Below are 24,954 nucleotides of genomic sequence, written 5' to 3'. Positions count from 1 at the left end.
TCTAGCTCCTCAGGGACCAAAGGAGAGGAAATTATCTTGAAGAATGGGGTATTTTAAAATAATTTGCTTAAGATCAGCCTGGCTAAAGTTTGAAATGGAGAGAAGTAGTTATCTACAAACAGAAAATAAATCAATCCAGGGATTAACCATGGATGACACTTTCTTCTCTTAGGAGGAATCTATGTTGTTTGGGATGGTTTAAATGTCACTCTTTTTATGTGAAAGATCAAATGATCTCTAAAGGTCCTCCTTGGGTTTGGGGTTCTAAAATCTATATTGACATTTCAAAAGCCAAATGTGACAGCATGTTTGTGAAGGGATTGCTGTCATGGCTACTCTACCTGAATTCATTTACATTGGGACATGGGCATTCTCTATTTCTGTTCAGAGCTAAGTAATCAGGCAACAGTAGTTTCCTATTTTTTTAATCTTTTTTTTAATCCCTCCCCAAAGAATCAACAGTAGGCTCTGAAGGAAACAATTTTAAAATCCATATTTGTTTTTCTCATAATTCAGGGCCATAGCTAGACTACAGAAGTGAATGTTTTAAAAGCTTGGTGCAATCTATGGTGAATAAGAATACTAGGCTTTAGATTGTTTATAAAATCGGTTCCTCTGGGTATTTGACTTAGTCTTTCTCGTTTCCCTTTTGCCCATGCAAATTATTGGAGCAATTTAACGACAATTACTGGTCATGAAGTGATTTTGGACTTGCATTTATCAAGGATTAGGTAGTAGAGGAGGATGAAAGGTTAAATTGGATGGTTGATGTCCCAAGAAGAGGAAGAGAAGAAATTTAAAAAGAATATAATAAGAAAAAAGTGAAATAAAATTAATTCAAAAGTACAACTAAGGAGTAAAGAAACTGAAAAGTGAAATGATCTGGGGTCACCATGATCTTTTTTGTCTCCACTTCCATTTTTTCATAAGGTTATAGGAATGTTAGGGATAGAAAGCATCTTAGAAATCCACAGTAAAGCCTCTCTTACTCATCCTGGTCTCTCCCAGGGTACCTTTACAGAGTAATGCCACAGTAAATGCTCACTGAATGGATAAGGGGGTGGGAGGATGACCTTACCCTGTATTTCAAAAAGAGACCTGAAATATTAAATGAAGCTACTACCACTTTTCATAGCAACCTATCACCTGGATACCTGTTATCTGGATTATATATTCCCTAGAGCTGTGAGGTATTTATGGTTTTTAAAATGTTTTCCAAATAGCATGTCACTTAAGGTATTTCATGCTCACTCAGTCCTTCCTCTACACATCCCTTCACCGTGATCCCCTTTGTTCCTCCCACTTACTTCTGGCTAGCTCCTTCCAACTTTGTATCTACAGCAAACATCTATTATGTTCACACCACAAAGGGCTATTCTAGTCATTTTTAATTTTTTTTTTTTTTTTTTTGAGTGGGAGTCTCACTCCGTCACCCAGGTTGGAGTGCAGTGGCATGCTCACAGCCACCCCAGTGTCGACCTGCTAGGCTCAGGTGATCCTCCTCAGCTGGCTAATTTTTTTATTATTTATTTATTATAGAGATGAGGTCTCGCCAAGTTGCCTGGGCTGGTCTCAAACCAGCAGGCTCAGGCGATCCTCTTGCCTCAGCCTCCCAAAGTGCTGGGGTTACAGGCTGAGCCACCAAACCTGGCCTCATTTTTAAATTTTTATCACTTTGGAGTAGAAATGGATCAAGTCCAGAGACATTTTATTTGAACACAATTACTCCTGTCTTTGGTAATCCTACTTCACAGAGAGCCCAGTTTACAGATAACTATGGTAAATGACCAGAGACTTTCCAAAAAGAAGTCCTTTATTGCAAGGACTTGAGGCTCTGCTCAAGCGATTTTCCCAAAGCAGAACATGTGAAATTCCATTCCTGTTCCTGAAGTGTGGGAAGAGGTGTGAGAGAAGTAAAATATTGTTCCTTCTTTCTAGAAGTCTCTAAAGTAAGCTCAGTCATCTCAAGACAAGATAACCTGGAGAGCAAACGTTAGCCCTTTCAGTAACACAACAGCATCCCACTCCATTAAGCTGAATTAATGTTTGAGAACTTTCCAACAGTAACTGCTGCCAAAAGTGCTTTCCTTAACACAGCTGATCTCTGTGTACTTTCCCCACAGCACCTGCTATTTCACCACCTATTAGTATTCTGTGTTAATTTTGTATGTCTGGCTCCTCATTAAATGTATGACTATATTGCCCCAGAGCTGGACACAAAGAAGACTCCAGAATTGAACTGAGGACATGTTGGCACACGTCTGAGGTCCCGGCTAGTCAGGAGGTTGAGGCAGGAGGATCAACTGAGCCTTGGAGTTCGAGCCCAGCCTAGACAACATGGCAAGACCCTGCTTCATTTAAAAAAAAAAAAAAGGAACCCAACTGAGGTGTGCTGAGCTCATGCTGGACTGTCTAAAGACACCTGTGCCCTCCTCTGATAAGGTAGCACCAACCACAAGTGGCCACTGACCACTGGAAACATGGATAGCCAAAACTGAGGCACACTGTCAGTCAAAACCGTACACTAGACTTCGGAAACGAAGTATGGTTTTAAAAATTAAAATATCTCATTTAGTTTTCTGATTGATTTTGAATGTTGAAATCTTGCTTTGAATAAATTAAGTCAAATACATAATTAAAATAGTTTTACTTTGTATGTGCCTATGAGGGATTTTTAAATGACATATGGGGATTACGTTGTATTTCTATTAGCAATGATCTGAAATCGAAAGCACCATGCATTTGATCCTGCCGTGTCCTTAGGAGTTTTCTTTTACATCACCGAGCGGGTGCTCACAAGCATCACGTGACACACTTAAAGCCACCGCCCTCTCCAGCGGCTTCTCATCCTGGTCCCTGCGCCCGGAAACGTTAGCCCACAGTCATTCGAAACCCAGAGACCAGCAAACCTGGCAAGACATCTCGAAAGGGAGCAGGACCCGAAGAACAGGGTTTTTTTAACCTCGGAAAAGTCCCTTGGGGTGGGGGCGGCAGCGGCCCAGAGACCCCCAGGTTTCCCTCAGCAGCGCCGGCAGGCGACCTCCCCAAGATGGCCGCCACCGAGGGGCGGTCCGTCCGCTAAGCCCGCCTCTGGGGAGGTTCCCACACTGCTAGGGCGTTGATTGGGTCAGACGGTTAAGTGGTGAACGGTGATTGGGCCACACGGCGCGAGCTGGGAGGGGCCGGAAGGCGGTTTCAGCCCGCGGACTCCGGGATTTGGGGCTCTGCGTCGGTCCCCCGGGAATGTGGAGAGCTGGCAGCATGTCGGCGGAACTGGGAGTCGGGTTCGCACTGCGGGCAGTGAACGAGCGCGTGCAGCAGGCAGTGGCGCGGCGGCCGCGGGTGAGGAGGGTGGCTGCGTGGGACGGTGGGCCCTTTGAGGAGAGGGACACCTGCGTGGGAACAGGTCGTCACGGTGACGCAGAGGGGTCTCCCGGAGAGGCGGGATCCGCCGACCGCGAGGCGTGGGCGGAGGCTGCAAAGCCCCCGAAAGGCTAGCGAAGGGCTTCCCGGCCTCCTCCGCACGAATCTGTTCGGTTTTCTGGAGGTTACTCAAGTTGGAGCAGAAGGCACCCGCTGCGTCGGGAAAATGACTAGTGTCCAGGCATTGCGGTCATTTACCCATTGCTTCGTGTAGAGGTAGATGTAGACAGCCTCAACGGACGCGAGAAGGGCCAGGCCTGTGCCCACGGGCTGCAAGAAAACGTCTGATTCAAGAGTACCAAAGGAGGCCAGGTCCCCCCGCGATCACGTGTGTGGCGACGTCTGACAGGTAGTAGGTGCTCAGTAAAATGCCAGCTTCCTGGCCAAGGTGAGGGTGGATTGCCGCGCTCCGCAGGCACTGGGATTGCTGCACTTGACGTCTGGGGCAGGATGCCTGACATCGCATCCTAAGCATGTTAAGGGGAGAATTTTTCTTTTGCATATGTGTATTTTGCCTCCTCTTGGACTTTCATTAGACCAAGGATCAAAATCTACTCACCACAGCGCAAGTTTAAACTGAATAGTGTAGAGTGAGATAGACCTGAACAGAGAGGTCAAAGTTTTCTCTGATCAATCATTTATGGTATCAGAACTCAGAATACTGGCCTGAAGATACACGACCTGCAGTATAGTCTTTCTGCTATAGACCTATATTGACTACTCAGTGGATGTTACCTTGAACAAGTCATTTATTCTGGTCCTCAGTTTCCTCTCAGTACTGGTAATGGGATAAGCTCTGAAAGTTCTAAACTCTCTTCTGGTGTTAATGTTCTGTGATTTTCCAAGAGAAATGTAGGGATTCCCTTAATAAACATCACTCTGGGAGGTTCTACCAGGAAAGCACTCAGGCAGATGGGCTCCCTGTTCCACTTTCTCTGGAACAGGCAGCCAGGTCCTCCACTACCATCAATTCATTAACACAACCTAGGAGTCTTGACATGGTCTCATAAAAGAGACTGGTAACGCAGCCCCTCAAAAGGAAGAAAGAGGAGACATTTTGCTAATTGACCTGACTCCTTCAGCTCAGAATTACTGTGATTCTGTGAAAATCCCAGGGTGTGACGGGATACATGAAGACTGAACCATGTAAGGATAAATTAATCTCTTTTTGCCTCTGTGTGGATTTAGTTGCTATGGGATAATGTCAGCTAGTCCAGGATTTTTTGTGTTCTGGTCTCAGTCCTACCACTAGTTTTTTGTTCTGGCTTTTTTGTTTGTTTTCTTTTGAGTCAGGGTCTCACTCTGTTGCCCAGACTAGAGTGCAGTGGTGCAGTCATGGCACACTGCAGCCTCAACCTCCTGGGCTCAGGCGATCCTTCTGCCTCAGTCTTATGAGTAACTGGGACCATAGGCTTGTGCCACCAGGCCTGCATCATTTTTCTATTTTTATAGAGACGAGGTCTTACTATGTTGCCCAGGCTGGAATGCCACTAGTTCTTAATTTACATATTGAATTATCAATTACATGGCTTCCCTAAGCAGCCACTTTTAGAGAGAATGGGAAAACGTTAATAATCACACCAAGTCCAGAATAAGTTTCCAAAACTGTTAATCTCGGGACTTCAGGAGTCAGAAGTGGCTTCCCTTAATGAAGTGATTCTCCAACTTGGTATGCATGAGAATCATCTGGAAAGCTTGTTCAGCCCCAGAAATTCAGGTTTATTAGTTCTGGAGTGGGACACAGGTAATGCTGATACAATTGGTCAAAGACCATACTTTAAAGAAATACTGCCTTAACTTGCCAGGCACCCTGAGATAGAAATGTCTTCTGTTAAGTATTGTATTAAGGTAGCTAATAAACAATTAAGATGCATGTAAAAGCATGCATGTAAAAGACATTTGATTCCAATTATCTGATATTGATCTGCCTGCAGTGTTAGGAAAATGGATCTTACCAAATGCCAAGTTGAGATCTATGCTGATCTATTTACAGGATCTGTCCTATGGGACTCACTGGGATAATATTCCCAAATGTTCACTCATGTGGCTCTTTCTTTCTTGGCAGGATCTCCCAGCCATCCAGCCCCGGCTAGTAGCAGTCAGCAAAACCAAACCTGCAGACATGGTGATTGAGGCCTACAGTCATGGCCAGCGCACCTTCGGGGAGAACTATGTAAGAGCCCTTCCCAAAGTACTTTTGGAAACATCCTGATTGCTAGACTTCTGACTTGTTCTCTTTTTATCGTTTAGGTTCAGGAACTGCTAGAAAAAGCATCAAATCCTAAAGTAAGTGGATAGCTGAATTCTTTAAATTTTATATAAATCTAGGCTCTTTGGGTGAAAATTAGACCCGTGGTGGTGGTTGTGCTTTAGAGCAGGAAGTTGGGCTGAGGTTAGAAGTGTCCACTTACACCTTGAACCCCAAATAATTCTTAGCTAGATTTTTTTTCTTTATTCAGACAACAGTTGTCTCTTTTGTAGCTATTTGGAATGGTGATTTTAGCTTGCTGTAATCTTGGATCCTTTTGAGATTTGAAAGCTTAAATCAGTTCATCCTTGATGAGTGATATCTTTTTTTTTTTTTTTTTTGAGTTGGAGTCTCACTCTGTTGCCCAGACTGGAGTGCAGTGGCTGCTCCCAGCCACCGTAGCCTCGACCTGCTGGGCTCCGGCGTTCCTTCTGCCTCAGCCTTCCAAGTAGCTGGAACTACAGGTGCGCGCTACCACACCTGGCTAATTTTTTTGATTTATTGTAGAGATGAGGTCTTGCCAAGTTGCCCAGGTGGGTCTCGAACCCGCGGGCTCAGGCAATCAACTCACCTCAGCCTCCCAAAGGCACGGGATTACAGGCTGAGCCACCGAGCCCGGCTGATGAGTGATATCTTAAAGATGAAGGGAGTTGATGGAAACAAGGAACGGAAACAGAACAGAAGCCTTAGATTTTTCCTCTAAGTGTCCTTTTACCTCATTAGGAGGCCAAGTGAAGGTATAATAGCAGTTTATTACATCTAAGGAGCAGTGTAGATGTGAAAGGTCACAAGAAGTGTGCAAGGTATTTGAGCTGGCAAGACCTCCATAAAATCTGAGTCAAACATGGTTACCTTTTTCTCTTCAGATTCTGTCTTCGTGTCCTGAGATCAAATGGCACTTCATTGGCCACCTACAGAAACAAAATGTCAACAAATTGATGGGTAAGATAAAACTGAATATGAAGACAAAAGTGCTCTCCTATTGTGTTGCTTATGCTACCCTATGTGGAAGAGAGAGCAGCTTTTAAAATATAGCCAGTACACCATTTGTGTTTTGGAGTTTCCTTTAAAAAAATCTGAGGTCTTAAGATAAGGAGAAGACATCATGTCAAGAACAGAATGAATCCACAATTAACTGGCTTATATAATACTTGGAAACCTACCCTACCTCGTGTTTATTATTTGGTGGTCTTTCAGATAAGTTTTAACGAACTGTAGCCCATGCTGGTTTTTTGTTGCTTGTTTGTTTGTTTTGAGTTGTGGTCTCAGTCTGTCACCCAGGCTGGAGTGAAGTGGTATGATCATGGCTTACTGCAGCCTCAACCTCCTGGGTTCAGGCTATCATTACGCCTCAGCCTTTGGAGTAGCTAGGACTATAGGCATGCGCCACCATGCCCAGCAAATTTTTTATAATTTTTTGTAGAGATGAGGCCTCACTATGTTGCCCAGGTTGGTCTCAAACTCCTGGGCTCAAGCAGTCTTCCCACCTGGGGCTCTCAAAGTGCTGGGATTCAGGCGTGAGCCAATGCGCCTGGCCCTTAACTTTTAATTACAAAGGAGGCATTTTCACCCTTTTCCCTTTAACTAAAAGTTTACAGGAAATAAAATACAATAATACAATAGTAATAAAATATAGTAAATAAAATACAGTAAAGTTAAAAATTAACTACAGAAAAACCTAACCGTATGACATTCATGTGTGGTGATCTTGAGTATTTGCATTTCTTTCAAGGTGTCAAAGTTTAAATAATCTGTATTATTTTTAAAAGCTTTATTAAAGTATAATTAGCTTAAATTGCACATAATTAAAGTGTACAATTTGATAAGTTTTGTCATGTGTTTGCCCCTCTGAAATCATCACAACCATCCAAATAGTGAGCATATCCATCATCCCCAAAAGTTTCCTCCTATCCCTGGTAATCCCTCCTGTCACTGTAGATTAGTTTCCTTTTTTTTTAGAGGTTTATCTAAAAGAAATCACAGAGTTTATACTTTCTTTTTGTCTGACTTCTTTCACTCAGCAAAATTAGAGATTCGTCATGTTTATATGAATAATAAAGGTTCATTCCTTTTCATTGTTCAGTATTATTCCATTGTATAAATAGTTCACAGTCTGCTTATCCATTCACCTGTTATTGAACTTTTGGGTTGCTTCTGATTTTGGCTATTACAAATAAATTGCTATGAATATTCATGTACAAATCACTGTATGGACACATACTTTCTTTTCTCTTGGAATAAATACCTAAGAGTGGCATAGGTAAATCACATGGTAAGCGTATGTTTAATTTTTTTAAATTTGTAGTAAAATGCATGTAACATAAAGGTTGCCATCTTAACCATTTTTAAGCTATAGTTCAGTGGCATTATGTGTAGTCACATTGTTCTGCAACCATCACCACCATCCATTCACAGAACTCTTCATTTTGCAAAACTGAAACTCTGTACCCATTATGTGTGTTTCACTTTTTAAGAAACTGGCAAATGTTTCCAAGGTGGTTATACCATTTTACATTCTCACTATCAGTGTTCAAGTTTCTCCACATCCTTGTCAACTCTTAGTATGGTCAGTCTTTTTAAATTTTAACCTTTTTTTTTTTGAGTCAGGGTCTCACTGTCAGCCAGGCTAGAGTGCAGTGACCTGCTCACAGCCACCCCAGCGTCAACCTGCTGGGCTCAGGTGACCCTTCCGCCTCAACCTTCCAAGTAGCCAGAACTACAGGCGCATGCTACCTTGCCTGGCTAATTTTTTATTTATTGTAGAGATGAAGTCTTGCCAAGTTACCCAGGCTGGTCTCAAAACCATGGGCTCAGGCAGTTCTCTCGCCTCAGCCTCCCAAAGTGCTGGGACTACAGGCTGAGCCACCGAGCCTGGCCAATTTTAACCATTTTAATAGGTATATGGTGATGTCTTTGCATTTCCCTAATAGCTAATGAGCTTCTCTCGTGTTTGCCATCTGTATATCTTCTTTGGTAAGTGTTTATTAAAAATATTTTGTCTGTTTTCTAATTGGGTTGTTTTCTTACTGTTGAAACAAGAGAATTCTTTATGTCTTTTATTAGAGTCAGGGTTTTGCTCTGTCACGCAGGCTGGAGCACAAGGATACAGTCATAGCTCACTGCAGCCTTGAATTCTTGTACTCAAGCAATCCTCCTGCTTCTGCCCCCGAAATAGCTGGGACCACAGTTATGTGCCACCACACCTGGTTACTTTTTTTTTATTTCATTTTTTTTGGTCGAGCTGGGGTCTTGCTATGTTGCCTAGGCTATCTTGAACTCCTGGCCTCAAGCAATTCTCCCAACTTGGCCTTCTAGAGCACTGGGAAGAATTCTTAATATAGTCCAGATATGGGTGCTTTAGCAGATGTATGCTTTGCAGGTATTTTCCCTCAGTATATGACTTGTCTTTTCATCAACTAAACAGTATCTTGAAAGACAGAAGTACCTGAGCCCACGGGTTCGAGACCCGCCTGGGCAACTTGGCGAGACTTCATCTCTACAATAAATCAAAAATTAGCTGGGCATGGTAGCGCGCACCTGTAGTTCCAGCTACTTGGAAGGCTGAGGAGGAAGGATCGCCAGAGCCCAGCAGGTCGAGGCTGCGGTGGCCGGGAGCGGCCACTGCACTCCAGTCTGGGTGACAGAGTGAGACTCCAACTCAAAAAAAAATAAGAAAGACAGAAGTGTTTAATTTTATGAAGTCCAATTTATCAATTTATTTTTTTTTTAATTTTTTAATTTTTTTGAGTTGGAGTCTCACTCCATCACCCAGGCTAGAATGCAGTGGCATGCTCATGGCCACAGCATCGACCTGCTGGGTTTTGGTGATCCTTCTGCCTCAGCCTTCCAAGTAGCTGGAACGATAGGCGTATACTACCATGCCTGGCTAATTTTTTATTTATTATAGAGACGAGGTCTTGCCAAGTTGCCAACTGGTCTCGAACCCACGGTCTCAGGGAATCCATTTGCCTCGGCCTCCCAAAGTGCTGGGATTACAAGCTGCCACCAAGCCCGGCCTCGTTGTTGATAATATAGTGTAGTGACTAAGAACACATGTTTTATTCTAGCAGCTTTATAGTTTTAGGTCTTACATTAGGCTTCATGATCCATTTTGTATGTGGTACAAAGAATGGATTCAATTTTTGGTTTTTTTGGTTTTTTTGCGTGTGAGTATCCAATTGTCAGATTTAGCACTATTTGTTGGCAAGACTGTCCTTTTCCAACAGAATTTCCTTTGCACTTTTGTCAAAAGTCAGGTTATTTCTAGACTCTCTGCTCTGATCCGTTGATCCATTTGTCTACCTTTGTAGCTATACCATGCTACTTTGATTTATTGGAGCTATAGAATAATTTCTGAAATTAGATACTGTTACCCTCTAACTTGGTTCTCCTTTTACAAAGTTGTTTTGTCTGTTGTGGATCTTCTGCGTTTCTCTATAAATCAGCTTGTGAATTTTTACCAAAAAAATTAAGTCTACCGAGTTGTATTGAATCTTAGATCAATTGGGGAACATTTTGACATACTAAAAATATTGAATCTCCTAACACATTCACGAGATGTAGCTCAGTATTTATGTCTTTAATTTCAGTAATATTCTATAGCTTTTCGTTGTATAAGTTTTCTACATCTGTTGTCACATTTATCCCTAAGTTTTTCATATTTTTATACTATTGTAAATGGTATTTTTCTACTTCAATTTCTGATTTTTGCAAGTACAAATTGAACATCCCTAATTCGAAAATCTGAAATTTGAAATGCTTTAAAATCCAAAACGTTTTGAGTGCCTATATGAGACTTAAAGGAAATGTTCATTGGAGCATTTCAGATTTTGAATTTTCAGATTAGGAATTCTCAACTGGTTAAGTATATGCAAATATTCCAAAATCTGATAAAATCCTGAATCTGAAATACTTATGGTCCCAAGCATTTCAGGTAAGAGATACTTAACCTATATATAGATCTTGATTTTTGTATATTTATCTTGCATCCTGCAACCTTGCTAAAATTACTTACCAGTTCTAGTTGCTTTTTAAATAGATCCCATTGGATTTTCCACATACATAATGATATCATCTATGAACAAAAACAGTTTACTTCTTCCTTTCTAAACTGGATGACATTTATTTATTTTTCTTGCCTATTGCACTAACTAGAACCTCCAGTATGATATTGCATAGAAGTGCTGAGAGTGGATGCATGGGTTTTTCATAGATGCACTTTATCAAAAGGAGAAATTCCTTCTAATTCTAGTTTGCTGAGAGATTTTATCAGGAATAAATGTTGTCCAGTTGCAGTGGCTCATGCATGTAATCCCAGCTCTTTGGAAGTTGGAGGCTAGAGGATTGCCTGAGGCCAGGTATTATAGATCAGCCTAGGCAACTTGGCAAAACCTCATCTTTACAATAAATCAAAAAATTAGCCAGGCATAGTGGCACACGCCTATAGTTCCAACTACTTGAAAAGCTTAGGTGGAAGGATCACCTGAACCCAGCAGGTGAGGTATGGTGGCAGGTGATTGTACCACTGAATTCCAGCCTGGGTGACAGAGTGAGACTCAGACTCATAATAATAATAATAATAATAATAGAGTTGAATTTTGTCAAATGCTTTTAATGTATTAAAATGATCGTGTAGTTTTTCTTTTTAGTTTGTTAGCATATTGAGTCACATTTTTGCAAATGTTAAGCTAATCCTGCATTCCTGGGATAAACTCTACTTGGTCATGAAGTTGTTTTTGTTTTGTTTTGTTTTGAGTTGGAATTTTATTCCGTCACCCAGGAATGAGTCTACTTGCTGGATTCCCGCAATCCTTCTGCCTCAGCCTTCCAAGTAACCGGAACTACAGGTGCACGCTGCCATGCCCGGCTAATTTTTGATTTATTGTAGAGACAGTGTCTCACCAAGTTGCCCAGGCTGGTCTCGAACCTGTGGGCTCAGGCAATTCACTCTCCTTGGCCTCCCAAAGTGCTGGGATAACAGGCTGAACCATCAAGCCCAATCAAAGTATTATTTTTGTTGTTGTTGCATTTGATTTGTTAAATTTGTCAAATTTTGCTTAGAATTTTTGCTGCTTAGAATTTTGCTTTTATATTCATGAAGGACATAGATGTATAGTTTTCTTGTATCTTTATCTCGGTTTTATATCAGGGTAATGCTGACCTCATAGAATGAATTAGGAAGTATTCTTCCTCTTTAGTCTTTTTGAAAAGTTTGTGGAATTGATATTTTCTCTTTGTTTACTGGGAGAATTCACCAGCAAAGTGGAGTTTACTTTTTGGAAAGTTTTTAAACTGTAGTTTAAATTTCATTAATAGACATAGAGGTATTCACATAGTGTTTCTTTTTGGGTGAGCTTTGATACTTTGTATCTTTTAAGGAGTTTTGTCCAGTTTATCTAAGTTGATGAATTGATGGGTATAAGGTTTTTTTTCTAATATTTCTTTTTATCCTTTTTAATATCTGTAGAATCTGTACTGATAGCAGCTCTCATTCCTGATATTAGTAATTTGTTATCTTCTCTCTTTTTTCCTTACCTATCTAGCTAGAGGTTTACCAATTTTATCAATCTCATTTTTTTCTATTGTTTTAATATTATTGTATATTGTCATACATAAGCAAAAATAACTATGTATTGTGGGATTTAAAACATATGTAACAAAGCAAAATGCATGATGACAACAGAAAAAAACAGAAGGGAAGAAACAAAATTATACCATTATAAAGTTCTTAAACTGTATATGAAGTGATATAATACCACTTGAAGGTGGAGTGTGATGTTAAACCCTAGAGGAACCAGTAAAATAACACAATAAAGAGTTATAGCTAAGTCAACAAAGAAGATAAAATGGAGTCATAAAAATATGTGAAATGGTAATTCCTTATGCTTTTGGTTTGTATTCCTCTAATTAATGATGTTGGACATATTGTTATGTGCTTATTGGCTGTTTGTATATCTTCATTGGGAAAATGTCTAGCCAAATTCTGCACATTTTTAATTGAATTATTTGTCTTTTTGTTATTGCGTTGTAAAAGTTCCTTATATACGAGGGACAACCTAAAAAACAGAATTTATTTATTAAAAATTATGTATTTATTCTTATGTGTTCAAACCAGTCACCTTCAAAATATTACATTTGATGGAATACACTTATCAAGATGCTTTATCCACTGCTCAATTTTTTAGCTCATCGGTTTTGATGACTTTGAGTGCGTTTTTGTTTCACCTCTTCCCCATTGTAAAACATTGCCCTTTGAGGACTTTTTTCATCCATCGAAACAAAAAAATGTCTCTGGGGGATGGTGAGGGGGAGATCAGGTAAATGGAGAGGGAGGTTGGGGCACAGGGATCATGCCATTTTGGGTCAAAAACTGCTGAAAATTCAGCGCAGTGAGGGCAGGTGCGTTGTCATGGTAGAAGAACCAGTCATCAGTTTGCCACAACTCAGGATGTTCCTTTTGCAAATCATGATGCAACCTTCTCAAAACTTCCAGATATAAACTTTGGTTGACCATTTGATCCGGAGGAACAAATTCCAAGTATACTACAAGGGGCCTACCCTCCAAAAAGATAGTTCCAGGTTTTTTTTGGTCCCCTCTTGTATTCTGGGGACTAGTGATGATGGTGTGTCAAGTGTAGCAAAACAGTTTTGCATTTTGATGCACTCCAATTTGTTTTTTCTTCTGTGGCTTGTGTTTTTGGTGTCATATCTAATTTATTGTTTAATCCAAAATCAAGACCTCTTTGTTTTCTTCTAAGAGTTTTGTAGTTTTAGGTTTCACCTTTAGGTCTATTTGGGTTTTGTTTTGTTTTGATTTTTAAGAGACAAGGTCTTGTGATGTTGCCCAGGCTGGTCTCAAACTCTTGGCCTCTGCCTTCACCTCTCAGGTAGCTGGGACTACAGGCATGCACCACCAGACCTGGCTTTGAGTTAATTTTTGTATATAGTCTAAGGAAGAGGTTCAACTTCATTCCTTCTCATGTGGATTTCCCTTTGAATTTTCTTGTACCTTTACTTTCTTTCTTTCTTTCTTTCTTTCTTTCTTTCTTTCTTTCTTTCTTTCTTTCTTTCTTTTTTTAAGATTTTGCTGACTATAAATTCTAGATTGACAAATTTTTTCTTTCAGTACTTTAAAGATGTTGCTTCACTGTCTTCTCACTTGTGTTGTATCTAATGAAAAATCCGATATCATACCAATCTTGATTTCTCAGTATGTAACCATGTTTTTTCCTTCTGGATATTTTTTAAGATTTTCTCATTATCATTGGTTTTGATCGATCTGATTTTTGTGCTTGGGGTTTGCTCAATTTTTTGGAGCTGTGGATTTATAGCGTTCATTAGATTTAGAACCATTTTGGAATCATTGGTTTTTTTACTTCTAGTTTCTGCCTCCTCTCTTCACTTCTCAAGAGACTCCAGTTACCTGTTAGGCCACTTGAGGTGCCCCCACAGTTCACTGATGCCCTTTTCACTTTTATAATTTTATTTTCTCTCTGAATTTTATTTTGAATAATTTCTTCAAGGCAAATCATCTTTGGCCATTGTATAATTTGCCATCAATCCCTTCAGTGAATTTTTCATCTTACACATTGTAATTTTCATAATAGAAGTTCAATTTGGATCATTTTTTAATATCTTCTATGTCTCTATTTCTTTTAATATATAGAGCACAGTTATAACTTCTAATGTTTTTATATAATTATTTCATTTTTATCCATTCTGAATCAGTTTCAATTGACTGATTTAACTCATTATGCACTATATTTTCTTGCTTGATTGCATACCTGGTAATCTTCATTTGGATGGCCAGACTTTGTGAAATTTCTCTTGTTGAGTACCATCTGTTTTTGTTTTCCTAGAAATATTCTTGAGCTTTATTCTGGAACAGTTAAGTTACATGGGAACAGTTTGATCTTTTTAGAGTTTTGGGGGTTTTTTTGAGTTGGAGTCTCGCTCTGACCCCCAGACACCATGGCACGCTCATGGCCACCACAACCTCGACCTGCTGGGCTCAGGTGGTCCTTCTGCCTCAGCCTTCCAAGTAGCTGGAACCACAGGCGTGTGCTACCACACCCAGCTAATTTTTTGACTTACTGTAGAGACAAGGTCTTGACAAGTTGCCCAGGCTGTTCTCGAACCTCTGGACTCAGGCAGTACTCTCTGCCTCCCAAAGTGCTAGGGTTACAGGCATGAGCCACCACTTCCAGCTTAGGTATAGCCAAACAGCTTAGTCTAAGGTTAATTATTCCCCATTACTAAGGCAAGATCCTTCTGTATACTCCATCAGTGCCCCATAAATATTGAGTTTTTCAGCCTAGCTTTTAGGAATAGTCACTATTCCACATTCCCTTTGTGAACCTGAGGCACTATTTCTTCTAATCCTTTCAAATATTTCTTTCCCTAACCTTGTTTAATTTTCTCACAGGCAAACATTAATGAGTACCCAGCTGAATACTCGAAAGAAGCCCTTACAGATCACTGGCATCTCTCTTCTCCCATATCCTGACTGGTGAACTCTAGCCGCCTTCGTTTTGCCAGACTCTCAGCACCACCTCCTCAGTTCAGAATCCACCATACCCTGCCTATGTTCCCCAATCTTGTGCCATATTTTGGAAAGTCTTCAGGCAGTTAGCCGGAACAGTTGTAGGGCTCAACTCATTTGCTTCCCACCTCTCAGAGATTACTGGCTTGCATTATGTGATATCCAGCTCTTGTAACCATTGCTCATATGTTTTGTCTACGTGATTGTTTGTAGTGGGAGGGTGAATCTGGTCCCTATAATCCGTCTTGTCTTGGAGCAGAAGTCTAATATATTATTTTTAAAAGTTATTTCATACTGGATGTGTGGGAAGTAGGGTGCCTATTTATGTGTAATAAATGGAAGTAAGACAAGCAGCTATTTATTTGAGAGAATAATTTAGTTCTATTCCTCACTGTGTAATTTCCAACTAGAGAATCTTTACTTGAAAATCAATATTATAAAAGTATTAGAATAAGATATAGGAAAATATTTTTATTTTCTTGGGCTTAGGAAAGATTTTTCTAAACAAGACATAAATCTGGAAACCATAAATGAAATAACTAGCATATTTAATTACACGAAAATTAAAACTATCTGCATGTCAAGGCAAAAGAGAAGCACAGACGGAGAGGAAAACAATATTTTAAAAGGGAAAAAGAGGTTAATGTCCAGAATACATAAAGAACTACAAATATTTTTTTTCAATCTATAAGAAAGAGAAAAAAAAAGCAGGCAGTTTATAAGGGGAAAAAATACAAAGAGCCAGTAATCAAATGAAAAATGTTTAGCCCCAATCAGGGAAATACAAAATATTAAATTTTACTTTCACCAATCATTTATAAAAACTCCAGTGTTTTGAGGGGATGAGTAAATGAGTACTCCTGCATCTTACCAGGAAGCTTCTAAAATGGTAGGGTCTGGCTGGGCTCAGTGACTCAGCCTGTAATCCCACACTTTGGGAGGCCGAGGTGAGTGAAAAGCCTGACCCCACGGGTTCAAGACCCGCCTGGACAACTTGTTGAGACCTCATCTCTACAATAAATCAAAAATTAATCGGGCGTGGTAGCACGCACCTGTAGTTCCAGCTACTTGGAAGGCTGAGGCGGAAGGATCACCGGAGCCCAGCAGGTCAAGGCTGTGGTGGTCGGGAGCGTGCCACTGCACTCCAGCCTGGACGACAGAGTGAGACTCCAACTCAAGAAATAAAATAAAATAAAATGGTAGGGTCTTTTGGATGGCAAATTGATAATTTCTTACATAATTGAAATTATACTTCCTCCTTGGCTAGTGATTTCACTTCTAGGAATTTATATATTCTATAGAAATACCTGTACATATGCACAATTTTCTATAACTAAGCTTTGTTTTCGCAGTAAAAAAAAAAAAAAAAAACAGGAAACAATCTAATGACCATTAACAAGAGGAATAGTTAAATAAATTGCGATTATCTGTTCTGTAGATTGCTGCAGTTTTTAAAAGTAACAATGGATCTATGGTATTGATGTGGAGAAATCTCCAATATGGAAGCTAGCAACCCATAGAACATTTAGTGTGATCCAATCTGTGTTATTAAAAAAAACCCAGAATAACAGGAAATTATACATTTGTGTGTGTGTGTATGTGTGTGTGTGTGTGTGTGTGTGTGTGTGTGTGTGTGTGTGTGTGTGTGTTTGGTTGGATGAATACACACTGAAATAGATGGAAGAATTCTCATTCTGAATGTAATTCAGAATTATATCCTCCAGGATGAGGGACCTTGACCTTCTACTGCATGTGCTTCTATATTGCTTTCTTTTTTTTTTTCTTTTACATTAAGCGTGTATACTTTTGGTCGCTTTTTTGAAATTTATACTTTTTAAGCAAAGTAGTCTGACCTGAAATTCAGTATTAAGAATATGAAGTCAGCTTGTCTTAGTTCAAATCATACCTCTAGTATTTATTAATTTTGAGACCTTGAATTAACTTTCGCCTTTCTGAATCTCAGTTTCTCCTTCTGTAAAATGAAGATAGTAATAGTGCTTTGTGAGCTATGATAAAGATTAAAAAGAAATAATGTATATGAAGTGATTAGCATACTTCTCAGAGGATTTTTGGTGTTCAATGAAAGGAAGCTACTGGTGTGGCTTCGATCCTCATCATCATTGTGGTCATTTATCTGAAACAAAGCTGACACTTCACATGCGTCTTTGAAAAAGAAGGTGGCTCTGATGACTTTAGTGTCTCACCTAGCTTTCAGTGTGTGGGTTATCCTGATGTTCTTATTAAATAAGGGCACCCAATCACAGAACATTTACAAACATGGTGATATCATATCAGGAAAGCATTTTGGCTTCCACTGATTATCCTTTCTTCATTATCATTTGACATGTTTCTCTCAATTTGAACTGAGGCTTAATCAGATCAAGTCTGCTAGTAGGAGTCTCTCCAGTTACCAGCTTCTTGAAGCATATGGACACATATGCTGCATGATTGTTTATGTCAGTGTTTCCTTTTCCTTATTTGTCTTTGCTGACTAGCCAGGAATGGTCTGACATTTGATCTAGTAAAACTGTCACATTCGTCTTCTTAGCAGAACTAAGATTTAACTGTCTTTTTCTTTTCCCAGGATGTTTTTCCCTCTCCCAGGTCAAAGATGTGTTATATGTTCCTTGCTGGAATGGGGTAAATGAGGATTACTATCTTGCCTCTTTCTCATTACAGCTGTCCCCAATCTCTTCATGCTGGAAACAGTGGATTCTGTGAAGTTGGCAGATAAAGTAAACAGTTCCTGGCAGAAGAAAGGTTCTCCTGAAAGGTTAAAGGTCATGATCCAGATTAACACCAGTGGAGAGGAAAGTAAGTGGCCAGACATGAACTGTAGATTTTTCTTCCCTTAGGTTGGTTAAAGCTCAGGGAGAATGGTGGACCTAAGTATCTGGTGGATAAGGTTGTGGAAACAAATCATGGGCCTCTAAATAAGCTGTTTTATATATGATCTAGGTAGCATAATGACATGCAAGCCAATCCATATATCATTCTTTTTTTTTTAATTTTTAATTTTAAAGATGTGGGGTACAATTCAGGGTTAAGTATACAAATGTTCATTATGCACGTATACTTGTTGATGTACTCCTTGTTGAGGTGTGCCCCCCTCCCCTGGCAGAATCCCACTACTGTCAATCACCCCTCCCACCCCAGCAATTGCATATATCATTCTTAACTACATCAAGGTGTATTATATTTTAATTTCAGGAGGGCAGAGGGAGAGTCAAAAGGGGATTGTGACTGATCTGAAAATCCCCAAATATCACCATCACTTCTGATAAGAGTACAAAGTTATGTGTACACTACTTCTCAGGTCTTAAAATATATTACTTAGTATTACATTGGCAGAGAGTAGAAGAAATTTACTGTGAGTACCAGTCAGTGAGTATCTTTATGGGGCTTGAATTAACAGTGTAACATACTGAGTGAAAACATAGGCTTTGGCCAGGCATGGTGGCTCCTGCCTGTCATCCCATCACTTTGGGAGGCCAAAGCGAGAGGATTACCTGAGTCCAGGGGTTTCAGACCAGTCTGGGCAACTTGGCAAGACCTCGTTTCTACAATAAATTTTTAAAAATTAGCTGGGCGTGGTAGTGTGCCCGTAGTTCCAGTTACTTGGAAGGCTGAGGCAGGAGGATCACCTGAGCCCAGCAGGTCGAGGCTGCAGTGCCCATGAGTGTACCACTGCACTCCAGCCTGGTCAACAGAGTGAAACTCCAACTCAAAAAAAAAAAAAAGAAACATGGGCTTTGAAGTCAGATAGACCGTGGGGTTGAGCTCTACCACTTTCCAGTTTTGTAACCTTGGGTAAGTTACCTCACCTCTCCATACCTCAGTTTTTCTGGCAATGATATCCTACTTCAGAGGGTATGGTGAGAACTGCATGTGGCAATGCAGGCAAAACTATTAGCACAGAACCCTGCACATCTTACTTGATAGCTACGAGAAGGGACCATAAAAAAAAAAAGTTATTTTTTTGGTGGGTGGGCTTCTTGGAGTACAGGCTTCCCCTGCTAGGTAAGTGTTCTAGGAACCCATCAGCATCAGTGTACTAGCTAGCTTTGTTGTGAGAGGCTGTGTCCAGCTTCAGTGAATTTTTTTTGGAGATTCAACACACTTGCCCATTGCATGATGGGTGATTTACCTATCCTGTACCTGCATCACACTGAGTGTTCAGCAGTTTTACAAAAACAGCATGATCCCTGTGCCCCATCCTCCTTATTTACCCGATCTTGCCTCAAGTGCCTTTTTTTTTATTTCCTGGATGAAAAAAGTCTACCAAGGGAAATGTTTTGCCCATATGGAAGAAGTGAAACAAAAAACAGCAGAAGCACTAAAAGGCATCAAAATTGACAAGTTCAAAAACTGTTTTGAGCAGTGGAAAAAGCGTCTTGATACGTGCATTGCATCAAACAGAAAGTACTTTGAAGATGACAGGTTTAAACATGTAAGAATAAATACACAATTTTTAATAAATTCTGGGGTTTTTTGGGTCCCCCTTGCATTTGTTAAGAATAAACGTTTACAGATCAGGCATTTGCTTACAACCACCAAAGCACCAGTATTCATCAAATCTTAGCATGAAGGAGCACAGTATTGGCATCTGTTTTCCAGACAGGTCCTAGAGTCAAGCTGTCTGGGTTCAAATCCCAGTTTCACAGTTTCCAGTTTGAACTAAGTTCCTTGAAAAAGGTACTTAACCTCCCTGTGCCTCAATTTCCCCATCTTTAGAATGGAGATAGTAAGAGTACTTACCTCATAGAGTTATTGAGTTAAATGAAAATCTCTCAGGAACATAAGTGTTCAGTAGATTTTAACAGTTATCATTATAGTGTGTGTGTGTGTGTGTGTGTGTGTGTGTGTGTGTGTGTGTGTGTGTATCTCCTAGATTATAGCTACACTACATTTATCAACATGGGTAAATTTTAAATTGACTCCAGATCAAGTCTTTATTACATAAGTTATTGATAATTAGCTGTAATTTGCCCTACTTAAAGATCGAAGTAAATGTTCTTAGCATCCCCATCTTATAAATGAGGGCAAAGCAATATCAACAATCTTTAAGGCTGGGTATGGTGGCTCATACCTGTAATCCCAGTGCTTTGGGAGGCTGAGGTAGGAGACTCACATGAGGCAAGGAATTCAAGACCAGACTGTGCAACAGCAAGACCCTGTCTTTACAAAAAATAATAATAATAATTCTTTTTTCTTTTTTTTGAGTTGGAGTCTCACTCTGTCGCCCAGACTGAAGGGCAGTGGCCGCTCCCGGCCACCACAGCCTCGACCTGCTGGGCTCCGGCGGTCCTTTCGCCTCAGCCTTCCAAGTAGCTGGAATTACAGGCATGCGCTACCACGCCCGGCTGATTTTTTGATTTATTGTAGAGATGAGGTTTCGCTGCCCAGACAGGTCTCGAACCCGTGGGCTCAGGCAATCCACTCACCTCAGCCTCCCAAAGGTGCGGGATTACAGGCTGAGCCACCGAGCCTGGCTAATAATAATTCTTATAACTGCATAACAAATCATTGTTTGCTGCAGATTCTCTGATTGTTAATCAGCAAACTAAGTAAATATATAGTCAAAACTGTTTAATATGTACTTTAATTTTTTTGCAATTCTATTCATGAATCAAAACTATAAAAGCATCAGATTTAGAAAAATAATTCTCAGGTGGTTCTGGCATTTTAGCAATGTTAATCTTCCTGGTATTCTAAGAAAAGCAAGACTTTTTTGTTTTCTCTCTTCCCTAGCTGTTCTCAGCTGTGATCTTAACATGGAGTAAAGAGAATCCAATTTTCAGCTTTTTTCTTGAGAAATTCAGAACCTGACCAGGAGGGAAGTAACATAGAAGACCCCAAATATAAAGTTACTCTTTAGTACTTCAGGATAAGTTATTTGAAGAGGTTTTCTTGTCTGGGAGTCACCTGCTCTGTCATAAGGAAAAGATGAAAACGGAATCTTCCTAACCATTCACCATATGGTACACATGTCTTCCATTTCTTTTTGTGAAGGTAAACACGGCCTTCCACCTTCAGAGACGATCACCATGGTAGAGCATATAAATGCCAAGTGTCCCAGCCTGGAGTTCGTGGGACTGATGACCATAGGAAGCTTCGGACATGATCTCAGTCAAGGACCAAATCCAGACTTCCAGGTACTGGGGGGCCGAAGGGTTACTCAGTAATAAAGAAGCACGGTGCTGCCATGCTATTGCAGGGCTGGCTGCTGCGGCCAACTCCAGAGGCACCCAGACATGCCTGCCAGGCGCTCTAACCCTCTTCTGAGCTCTTCTCATAAAAGAAAGGAGGAAACAAGCTCCCCACACCCCACAGACCGTCCTCAACTCAATTTGAACTTGGCGAAAGCACAGTCTTTAGAGAAAACGAGCTCTTGCTTCCTCTCCAATGACAATGATAGTTTTCTTGGAAGTGGAGTAACTTGCTAAAAACCCCTTCAGTAACTCCTACCAATTTTGCCAGGTGTTGAAATCATGAGGAATACATAATTGTTGTCAGAGACTTCAGATTCAGCCACTTCTGGGCATCATCAGAGAAGAATAAAACAGGTGTCAGTCACCCTTGTCTTTATCTCAGGTGTTACTGTCCCTCCGGGAGGAGCTGTGCAAAGAGCTGAACATCCCTGCTGACCAGGTGGAACTGAGCATGGGCATGTCCATGGACTTCCAGCATGCGGTGAGAATCCTTCTAGTCCCTTTGTCTGCCTCAAGGGGTCCCCAGAAGGCCAAAGCAAGGGCAGGTCTTTGCTGGAGAATCCTTTGAAATGCCTCATGAGAGCAGTAGGTGGCTCTCAACTATTCCAACATCTACCTGTGCCCCACACTCTGCCCCCCCCCCCTTTTTTGAGTAGGAATCTTCCTCTGTTGCCCAGGCTGGAGTGCAGTGGCACACTCACGGCCACCGCAGCCTCAACCTGCTGGACTCAGGTGATCCCTCCACCGCAGCCTTCCAAGTAGCTGGAACCACAGGTGTGCACCACCATACCCAGCTACTTTTTTTATTTATTGAAGAGACAAGGTCTCATCAAGTTGTCCAGGCTGATCTTGAGCCTCTGGGCTCAGGCAGTCCTTTTGCCTCTGCCTCCCGAAGTGGTAGGATTACAGACGTGAGCCACCGTGCCTGGCTGCCCCTTCTTTTCTGAAAAGAAATTTATAGAAGTTATAGCCTGACATCTAATTTTTTTAAATTTGATATAATTATCTAAATTAAGCTATATTTTAACAGGCATTTCATTATGCAAGTGCTTGGGCATGGCTGGTAAATCAATATGACAGTAAATCACAGTGACGTGGTCTGAGGCTTCATCTTAGGTATAGATTCGCCAAAAACGCAACAGCTGTAAATATAAACTGACACAAGTATACTGGATTGACAAATCAAATATGTGAGTTTCTGAAATAGTAAATAACTTTGTAAAGTTCCAAAAATCAAAGCATAAACTTGCATTCCTGGAAAGTTATATTTCTTAACACAGTGCAAAAATACATTTTATAAATAAGATGAAATTTGATTCTATGCTCAGGTAATAAGGAGATTTTTTTGGTCTACCTGCCACTGGAGTACTGGAAAGGTATGTAGGCTGTAAGATGGTGCTTTGCTGTGTGCTGTGTCCTTGTGCACCGCAGATGTCTAATGACCCTGACTGTCCTCATGCTTCCACCGTTGAAAACCAAAGGAATCCCTGCTTGTTTCCCAAACATCCCCTCAGAGGTGAAATTCCCTGAGGAGAACCCCTACCCTGTAGACATCTTCAGCTGCAGCATCATTGTTCTTCATGGAAGCCTCTCGAGAGCCAGAAGGGGAGGCACAGCCTCAGCATTTGCTGCACTTCATTACTTTAGACTTCTTCCCCAATACCTTCTCTTCTTTCCCACAGATTGAAGTAGGATCTACGAATGTCCGAATAGGAAGCACCATTTTTGGAGAGCGGGATTACTCAAAGAAAGCTGTCCCAGACAAGCCCACAGCAGACTTGAAGGCCCCAGTGGAGATGGCACAGGACCACTGAGTGAAGGAACAGCCTGCAAGACTAACTATGCACTAACCTAGGTTTTCATTTTGATATTCCCTATGTTACAGCACAGTCATGTTCTCCTGCAGCCTGGAGGGAGTGCTAATGATGTGTGTTAATGGAAATCATCTGTGCTTAGTCTCTGACGTAGGAGCTCCCTCCAAGCAGTGGCTTTGATTGAATTTGTGAAATTCAGGCACTTCTGCAGAACACATACCAAATCAATAGCCAGGAATTGAGTTCAATAATGAATTCTTCCCAGGAACACGAACCAGTCTGTGGATGCCTTTTCATCAGTATGTCACTGATGCCTATAATTGTGGAAGTCAGAGGGATTCCCTTGTGTCATCCCACTTGAACAGGGCATTCCCATGGTTGACAGCTCCCTACAGGCTCCTGCTACATCATCCAAAGTGCTGCTCTGAAACAAGGTGATTTCTGCCCCCAGATTCTACCCCAGCCGGTAGATATGTGAAGATATTCTCTACTCTGGAGTGGCAGCAGGGAACTTCATGAAATGGCTCAAGTTAATTCTCCAAACACAAATTGATGCTTGGTGGGCATGGTGGCTCCCACCTTTAATCCCAGCACTTTGGGAAGCTGAGGTCTCGCAGATTCCTTACCTGTCCTCCCCAGAAGCCATTCTGCTCTGCAGCTTCAGAGCTGAGCTCTGGCCCAGCTGCCAGTCTCCAAAATAAAACTTTGAAACCAAAAAGGAGGATCACTTGAGACCAGGAGTTGAGACCAGCCTGGACAATATAGCCAGACCCCATCTCTACAAAAAAAAAAAAAATGAAAAAAATTAGCTGGGCATAGTGGTTCATCCCTGTAGTCCCAGCTACTCAGGAGGCTGAGGAAAGAGGATCACATGAGCCCAGGAATTCAAGGCTGGGTTGTGCCACTGACTTTAACATGGAGTGAACTGTGATTGCACCACTGTACCCTAGCCTGGGGAACAGAGTGAGACCCAGTCTCTAAACAAAGACAAAAACCTTGCTAATGAGAGTTTATGTCATTGGCCACCCTGTAGTATTGACCCTAAAATTACAGGAGTAACAAAAGGGACTTGGGCCTTTCTGACATCCCCCTAAAGAGACAGGACTTGGAGTTTCTTCTGGGACTTAGTGAGAATTTAATGGTGTGATATCTCTTCCACCATAATCTTTTTTATGGTGATTTTTTTAAATTAAAGACCAGTGAGTCTCATTATTCCTCAGAAATGAAAGATTCCTCCAAAACCAGCTCATGACTTCAGCAAGGCCCGACCTGGACACTCCTTTTCCTGGGAACACTTCCGAGCACATGCCCCCACCCCCCGTGTTTATAAGCCAGGATTCTGCAACTCTTCTTGATTGTTAATGAAGTATCAAGATCTTCAAAAACCCGAAAACAAAATTCCCCAATAGTCATGACAGATGACTTCAGTGTGGGTCACCGTTTATTTTCTAGGTGGCTTTTTCTCTTATTTATTCCAGCCCCAGTCTTTAATTTTATGAAATAACTGTCAGAACATGATGCTGCTGCTGAATGTACTTTTGTAAAACTCAAACCATTATGATTCCTGCACTGTTTCAGAGCTATAGTGTGATATTTCAGAGTCTATTAAATAAAAATGTGCGTGTGAATTATACCATCTGTGCCAATTACAAAGCAATTAAAAGATTTATTTTTTATGATCTGGTGTAGTGAGTGAATATCACAGGAGGGGGCATT

At 40.9% G+C, this 24,954-nt stretch overlaps 1 protein-coding gene across 1 annotated transcript; it reads left to right on the top strand.

Annotated features, from left to right (window-relative positions):
* Positions 1-3,173: 3,173 nt before the first annotated feature.
* On the top strand, positions 3,174-23,990 carry PLPBP (pyridoxal phosphate binding protein). The gene is made up of 8 exons (XM_008072377.2): positions 3,174-3,342; positions 5,489-5,596; positions 5,674-5,709; positions 6,538-6,613; positions 17,892-18,026; positions 21,225-21,367; positions 21,807-21,905; positions 23,107-23,990. Exons 1-8 carry the CDS (start codon positions 3,244-3,246, stop codon positions 23,236-23,238), a joined length of 828 nt encoding a protein of 275 aa, XP_008070568.1. The 5' UTR covers positions 3,174-3,243; the 3' UTR covers positions 23,239-23,990.
* Positions 23,991-24,954: the final 964 nt, after the last annotated feature.

Source organism: Carlito syrichta, unplaced genomic scaffold, assembly GCF_000164805.1.
Source record: "Carlito syrichta isolate Samal-C Ts95f unplaced genomic scaffold, Tarsius_syrichta-2.0.1 Scaffold315142, whole genome shotgun sequence".
Lineage (NCBI taxonomy): Eukaryota > Metazoa > Chordata > Mammalia > Primates > Tarsiidae > Carlito > Carlito syrichta.
This window is presented reverse-complemented; position numbering and strand designations above follow the sequence as displayed.

What these genes read in the sequence shown, in the direction of transcription:
- PLPBP (XM_008072377.2), top strand. Translation starts at nt 3,244, where the DNA reads ATGTGGAGAGCTGGCAGCATGTCGGCGGAACTGGGAGTCGGGTTCGCA. An exon ending in AAATGTCAACAAATTGATGG is followed by an intron (nt 6,614 to 17,891) that starts GTAAGATAAAAC and finishes TTCTCATTACAG; the next exon opens with CTGTCCCCAATCTCTTCATG. An exon ending in GACCAAATCCAGACTTCCAG is followed by an intron (nt 21,368 to 21,806) that starts GTACTGGGGGGC and finishes TCTTTATCTCAG; the next exon opens with GTGTTACTGTCCCTCCGGGA.